Here is an 8,150-nt window from a genome sequence, read left to right on the forward strand (position 1 = left end):
AAACTCTGAGTGTAACCCTGATGTCTGAGTTGATTTACCCTGAGATGGGAAACTCAGAGTTTTCGGTTCCAGAACAGCTGATTTGAGTTGGTTCAATAAACTCGGAGTAGGTTCACTCAGGGTTACGCGCGTGCACCACCCCTATAAAAAGGCAGCATGAATGGAGCCATGATTCTACGATTCACCATGGTAACAACCACAAACAAACGGGTCGGCGGAAATACTCATGCGCACAAACAGCGAGTTTGAACCTACTGTCTATGGTTTGAACCTACTGTCTATGGTTTGAACATGCATTTCGTTAAAAAAGCAAGACAGCGGTTGCTGCTGCAAAAGAGAGAGAATTGGTGTGGGAGAAAATTGCTGCTCGAGTCAATGCGTACGAATTAATCACAGTTAACTTATAATATTACTGGTGAAAACTGGAATTGTATTACACCTATAATTTCATTTAGGTGCAATCCTGCGGGCGAAAAAGTAAACTATAGGCTACTAATCCCATTCTGAGGCTGCAGCACCATGATCATTAACAGAACTATAAATATAATCATTTATTTCTTTTTAATGGCTCTCACTGGTTTGTGTCCAGGGAACACTACAAAGACGTTTAAAAAACGTTTCAGAGCAGTCACACTTTTCTGATGGCTCTGCATACAGTGGCTTTGCTATTATACGGTGATCTGCTACACTGTTATAAAGAAAACTGCCGTTTGCAAAAAAAGTAATGCGACACAAAGAATCTGCTGGGATGTTAAAGCCTGTCCACGATGGTTGATGTTACTGATATGAGGACAGATAAGGTATCTACATATCTGATGGGCTGTGATAAAAAATACTTCTCAAATCGGTTATGTGGAAATGAAAATACATCTATAGTTAGAATTCAATACCGACGTGAACTCTCTGTGAATTAATACAGCTTTTTCATCAACGGGATCGTCGAAAAAAGGACATGACATGTTTCAGAAAAAAAACTTTTATAGTATGCCTAACATAAACCAATACATTATTTTATTCATGCAGATAACAAACTGCATTAAAATGTTCCTGATACCGACTGAATGAATGAATGAGGAAATGAGTTTCCCCTCCCTCTCAGAGGGAGGAGACTGAGAGAAACTCAAGGTTTCTTGAAGAAAACCTGCTCCCGACCAGGTTAGGTTCACAGGCTCAGTTACCATAGTAACTGACTCTGAGGTGAAGTTACCTCTCTTTCTGAAACGGAAAACCCAGAGTTTCCCTCATCTCAGGGTTAACAAACTCAGAGTTTTCACTAAACCTGCTTTGTGGAACAGGCCTCAGCACAACGAACCATAACAAACAGTGTTCCAGCCAATAACTGACAAATGTTTCGACTGACGAAAAATGTTCTAGCCTATAAAACTTGTCACATCACTTAGAGCACCTTTAACAGTAAAGTTAGACCACAGTACAAAAAGATTTTGCACCCAGTGATGGTTGGTAAACAAATAGCTCCAACACTATTGTCATAAAATCACACTGTTTAATTTGTATTCATGCACCTATTCAACAAACAAGAAAATAAATGTAACAACCAAATCAAACTAAATACACTCAACTAAAAATGGAAAAGTGACAGCCATGGAGTTGTTAGAAGTTTTGTTGGAGTTTACCCCTGCATCGAGTCTTTGTGTGAATCTAAGCTTGCAGTTTCCCTGCTTCTTGGCTATGTGCTAAGCTAGGCTAGCAGTGTCCCTGCTTCTTAGCTATGTGCTAAGCTAGGCTGGTAGATTTCCCTGTATTGGAGTGTTTCTAAAAGTGTTGGACTGTTAACTTATATCTTTTAGAAGAATAGAAAGTTGCATTTTGACCACTTTGTTGTTTTAAATTACCAAAGTATTTGACACAAATGCACTTGAAAAGTAAACAACACACTAATACAATCACAAACAAATGAACTTTCACAATAAGAAACACTGAATTGTTTACATTATTTGATAGTGGGCACTGAGAATGCTACACATTTTTATGATGAATTTGTTTTTTCGTGGGTGAAATCTGACTTTATGAAATCAGACTCACTGTTCTTACTCTGAAGTAATAATAACAATAATAATAATGACTTTTCTTACTGTTGTGTATTATATAGCGATACAAAACATTTACTACAGTCTATCTTTTCCAGTAATTTCCTCAGATTGTAAACATGTTGTTCTAGGTTTAGTAAGGCTACCCCAACATCTTTCATTTAATCTTTTCATGTGGAATAACAACATGCCCAAAGCATTCTGATAAGTGCAATGTAAAAATGAGAGGTGACTACTGTTGGCAGGTTCATTGTCACTGGCAGGTTGGTGTTGAGGATTCAGTACTGATATGTCAGACATGAAGAAACAGTATCAATTCTGTGTAAGACATCAAATGGATAAAGCAGTAGTCCACTCTTTAGAAGGCCAGTGGTTCCATTCCCTGCCCCTGCAGGCTTCATGTTGAAGTGTCCTTGGGCAAGACACTTCACCCCAAATTGTTCCCTTTGCCATGTGAATTTTTATCAATCGTGATGAGCAGACAGCAGCTTGTATGGCAGCCTCGGCCTTCAGTGAGCGTGAGTCTTAACAAGTGAATGCTGGGGTGTGTTGTGAAGCTCTTTAAATGGTCACTAAGACTCGGAAAAGTACTTTATAAATGCAGTTCATTTACCATTTAAACATGTTAGAATTGACCATCCAACTCTGCAGGTCCATGTTTAAAAGACATTCAGGTCAGAGAGGACTGGAGTCTTTTCTGGTTGTCCTTTTGTCATTGTTTTTGACAAATCTTTGAGTCTGTTTGTAGGAGTAAGTTAAGACAAGAAACACTATAAAAAGAAACTATAAAAAGAAATGTATTAGGAGTATTGTATTTCATATTAATAATTAATAGCATTTTTTAGTATTACTACTTTGTGTTTTGTATTTCAACAGATTCTTACTGTGACGTCTTTGTTTTCTCTAGTTTTACAATGGAGTGATTAAGTGTTAGGAACTGGTAGAGTCTACACCAGTGAAGGTGCAGAACCAAAAGAAAGAAAACGGCATCAGTGGTTTTATTGTTCAACAGATTGCATGTAATATGAATATAAAAAGATTACTTGGTTTTGTTAACCACTAGCCTTAAGAGCTGAAGTGTTTTCACCCAACCATGATTTATCTTTCATACAGAAGTAACATAAAAGGGTTCCACTTAACATAAACCTGACCACCCTGCTGGTTCTGTGTGTATGTTTGAGAGGAGCAGGATGTTGGTAGGGAGGTACTATTATTTTCCTCACGCCTCCTAAGGGCCTTAAATGCTTTTTGTTTTGAACTCAACACACTTCAAACTGTATTTCTTGACTGTCTTGTAAAAATAAAGGTCACATGATTCAAAAATCTATTCAGTTATTCCTTCCTGGGTTAATTCTTCCTGAATGCTGCAATGATCTTATGGTTCTGTAGCAGTGGAGTTCCCTGTGTAAATGACTGGAAGTTAACCACATTAACAAGTTTAATAGTATACGGAGAACATTTGGTTACAAATAGCAATGGAGAATCTAAAACAGTGGGCTTTCTTAGTGTATATGACCTGAAGCATTTCCTGTGGACAGTCCTGCAGTACCCTCTGCTGGTCAAAACTGAAAATAACACCATTCTTGCTTTTTAAAAAGTCAGATCTCTGAGTGCAAATTCTGTGAAGCTGTGTTATTTTTTGAATCATATGTATCTTTGACACAAAGGGCTTTCCCTCGTCTCAACTTGAGTCATTTGGTTTTATACACTGCAATTTTCACTTCTTGTGGTTTCGCCAGAATAGACACTCCACACAGCATAACTATAAAGGTGAGGGTTAGTAAATTAACTATTTAGATACAAACAGGACAGATTAAAAGAAAGCTATTAAAAACATCAACCTATGTATGTTGATGAAGTGGTTTCTGTTCTTTGTGTTCTGATTGGTGCGCTGCCTGTCGCTGAATGCTCTTTCTATAAAGGAGAAAAAAAACATCCATAATGCTCAATCAATATCAGGATCTTCCTTTGTGACCCTTGACCAATCACATTCAGCTGCTCTTTGGCCTTTGAAGCCATGAAGTGCAGTCAGTGCTGGAAGAAGTATTCAGATTACTGCAGTAAAAGTATTAATACCACACTGTAAAAATACTCAGTTACAGTTAAAGTCCTGGATTGAAAGTAAAAGTGTGTAAGTATCATCAGGGGAATGTAGTTAAAGTATTAAAACATTGTAGAAAATGTATAGGATCCAAACAGTTGTGTGTGTAATGGTCTAATCATTTCAGCAGGACTTGTAGGCCGTTATATTGTTGGCTAGTTTACATTATTTATTTAAGTGCATTGAAAGGGGTGGCAGTAGCTCAGTGCGTAGGTAGTTGGGTTGGGAACCGGAGGGTTGCCGGTTGAAGTCCCAGTATGGACCAAAGTACAGAGTGTGGATTGGTAGCTGGAGAGATGCCAGTTCACCTCCTGGGCACTGCCAGGTGCTCTTGAGCAAGGCACCATACCCCACAACCGCTCAGGGTGCTGGTCCAGCACTGGCAGCCCATTCACTCTGACAGTCCTGAGCATGTGTGTGTGTATTTCAGGCCTGTGTGTAGTGATTTCAAAAAAACAATGTAAACTGGGGATCAATAAACAGTATAAATTATTATTATTATTATTAAATAAAGAATTGACTTAAAAATACTTTTCCTGGTTTCTAAATCAGTAAACGGTTTAGGGCCAAAATACATTTCTGATCTGCTGCTACACTATGACCCACCCAGACCTCTCAGGTCGTCTGGGACAGGTCAGCTTTCTGTCCCCAGAGTCAGAACTAAACAGGGGGAAGCAGCGTTCAGTTTTTATGCTCCACATATCTGGAACTCCCAGAAAACTGCAGGTCTGCTGCAACTCTCAGTTCTTTTAAATCAAGGCTGAAGACCTTTCTTTTTGATGCTACCTTTATTTAAATGTTCATTTCTTGTACTGCACTGTAACTTTTATTCTCGTATATCTTTTATTCATTTTTAACTTCTCTTTAATGTTTTATGTAGAGCACTTTGAGTTGCCCTGTTGCTGAAATGTGCTCTATAAATAAAGCTGCCTTGCCTTGCCTATAATATCAGATAACATCAGATTTTATAAACTAGAGTTTTTTGTGCAGGAATCTTAATGTGTAAAGTAACTAAAGCTGTCAGATTGATGTAGTGGAGTGAAAAAGACAATATTTTATAAAGTACAAGTACCTCAACATTTTGACTGAAGGACAGTACTAGAATAAATGTATTTAGTTACTCTCCAGCCCTGAGAGCAGTGAACAGCACACAGGTGATTTCACATCTTCTGGCTGATTCAACTCTGCTCAGGCTGAAGGTGGGCGGAGCTTAGATGGGAATTACATATACACTAATCTTTTCTTCCGATAAGAATGATGAAGCTGTCATTAGTCCCGCCCTAACAGGAGGAAGATGTCAATCAATCAGTGTAAGCCCGCCCACACAATCTGCCAGATCACCTGTAACAGCTGTGTGGCTGTTGAGCCTGTAGGTTAGCAGATTCCTCCAGAGCTGTTGGACAGCAGACAGCTCAACTAAACTATGGTGAGTCTCTTTGAATCTCCAAACAGTGTGCTCTGTTTAACAAGAACTCAACTTTAACTCTCAGTTAGCGTCCCAAACGTGACTTACACTGCTGAGTGACTGATCCTCCATTTAATTAACCTCTGACTGTATTGAAAGCGAGTTAATCATTAAGGTAAATTATTTATGTCTAAAACACACTTCTAGATTTATGAAAGCTTTATTGTCTTTATCAGAATGCAATAAAGGTATGTAGGCCACATTAGACCAGGTCCAGATCCAAAACCCCTACACCTAGACTTGTCAAATCTGGACTAGATTATCCTAGAGGTTAAAGATTCTTAAAAACGGTTTCAGATTTGTGAAAGCTGTATTATAGTTGTGAAAATGCAATAAAGGAAGAATTCACTTTTTTTTCATATGTAGACCACATAAGACCAGGTCTAGATCCAAAACCACCATATCTAGACTTATCAAATTTGGACTAAATTAGGGTTGGTTTTAGGAGTGAGCTGTTTGAATGTAATCACCATGCACACGCACAGTCACAGATGAACTGTGACATGTCATTTTGTGTAGTTAGAAAAATGATACCACTAATCTTGTTATAATTTCACAGTCAGAATCATGTTCTCCTGTTGGGCGGTTCTGTTCTCCATTGAGGCTGGAGTTAACAATGGAAAACTGACTAATGCATTACATCACACAGAAGGTATCTAATTATCTTAGTTTTAAGATGAAGGACATTTACAACTTGTCTGAAACCGTTTAACAGTTTAATTTATGCACTTTTCTCAGTGTTTGATTTTCTTTCATTTAACATCTGAATACAAAATGCTACTATTGTCAACCTTTTGCAGAAGTTTTTGTGCCAAGGCCCAGTAATGTTTGGCCTTCATCCCCTGGGGCCCACTTACGCCATTTTGCAGGGAAATCAAAAGAAATCTGATTTACGATTTTTTTTTTTTTTTTTTAAATAGATAAACACTAAAACTTTGCCACTTCCTAGACAATTTAAGGTTGGATTGGCGCTACTACGAGGGACAGATCCCGTCATTCCTGGGACCCAACGAAGGCGGGAAAAGCAGCACCGTGTGAGTGATGGAGCACCGCGACAGCTCCAGAGACACATCTATTATGCTCTTTACAGTAGACTGTCAAAGAAATTGCAACCAACTCTACCATATTAACAGATTTCCAACTGTTAGTAATGTTGATAGGCTCATTGAGACTTCATTGACTTTCCTTCTTTATAAGGCTCAAAGGTTTGTGGTTTCAGGCTAATTTCCCCTTTGAATGACTGTTGATAGTAAAGTTTGCTGCCCCCTGATCTAAATGATGTGGTCCCTGCAGCTCCATCTTGACGGTCTGTTCCCTCCTATCTCTGGTAATGTCTACATCCTGGGCAGAGACATCTGGACACACCTGAGCGCCATCAGACAGAGTCTGGGAGTCTGTCCTCAACACAACATCCTTCAGCATGTGGGTCTGAAAACATGTATTTCCTCCTCTTTAATTTTTTTTTTTTTGGTGAAAACACTGGTGTGAATAAAACACTTTATAAAAACTCCTTAAAAAACCAGGTTCGGTTAAATAAAAAAGAAGACGGGGCCATTTTAAAAAAACGGCCAGATATTAAAAGGAGGTTAAAAGAACCACTGGAAAGGAAGGACAGCGGGAATTTAAAACTTTAAATAAAAGGTCAACTCCACAACTACTCGGGTGTCTCTCCCAGAGAAATATCGAGGTAAAAAAATAATAATTAAATAGAAAGCGCCCACATGTATATATATATATATATATATATATATATATATATATATATATATATATATATATGTGTGTATGTCATGTAATATAAAAAGCCTGGTGTCCCAATATAAAATAAACTCTTACAATCTTAAAACCATGTTATTTAAATAAAAAAATTAAATACTGTCTGCGTTACTTGCTCTTGAGGTTAAAAATATCCATACACCTACCATTCAGAGTTAATAAGTGCTACGTTTAAAAGTGCTTTAAGAAATAAAAGGTGCCACACAATAAATAACAAATAATTTAAAATACATCATATGAATAAAACCAAACTGTTGGTAAAAAATGCATAAAACCAATGGCATGTGTATAGTTATGCTAAAATCTTGAGGCAAGTAATTCAATTCGTAATAATAAAATTTAAATAATAATAATAAATATAAACTATATATTAGCAACAGACAAAAAATCCAATTAAATTCTTAAAATGTAGATGAGACAGAATAAAAGTTATAAAAAGGACAAACAAGGCATCTTCAAAATATTTATTAAAATTAAAGTATTGGGTAGGACCTCCTCTGCAGGAATACATTAACCCCCCAAAAAAGGAAAGAATAGTCAAAATTGAGAAAAAAACATACCATAAAAGAAGTAAATATAAAAAAAAAAATATTTTGCAATAAATTGTTATTAAATCATAAAACAATAAAAAGTCATTTAAAATGGAAAGGGATGGAGAAAAAAAAAGAAAAAAGAAAAGAAAGGTCAGGTATAATGCGCTACAGAGGAGGTCCAGATGAAACCTGGGGAGAGAGGAGACCAGAGCAGTGGGAGGAAATAT

At 37.2% G+C, this 8,150-nt stretch overlaps 1 protein-coding gene across 1 annotated transcript; it reads left to right on the forward strand.

Moving 5' to 3' along the window:
• Nucleotides 1-5,434: 5,434 nt before the first annotated feature.
• On the forward strand, nt 5,435-7,021 carry LOC120561284 (phospholipid-transporting ATPase ABCA1-like; the record flags this gene model as incomplete). The annotated part of the gene is given in 4 exon segments (XM_039804335.1): nt 5,435-5,575; nt 6,174-6,266; nt 6,564-6,646; nt 6,908-7,021. Coding segments are annotated over 3 exon segments (282 nt in total), but the record flags the coding sequence as incomplete, so codon positions are not given.
• Nucleotides 7,022-8,150: the final 1,129 nt, after the last annotated feature.

The sequence above is a fragment of the Perca fluviatilis genome, chromosome 6 (assembly GCF_010015445.1).
Source record: "Perca fluviatilis chromosome 6, GENO_Pfluv_1.0, whole genome shotgun sequence".
In the NCBI taxonomy this organism is placed as follows: Eukaryota; Metazoa; Chordata; class Actinopteri; order Perciformes; family Percidae; genus Perca; species Perca fluviatilis.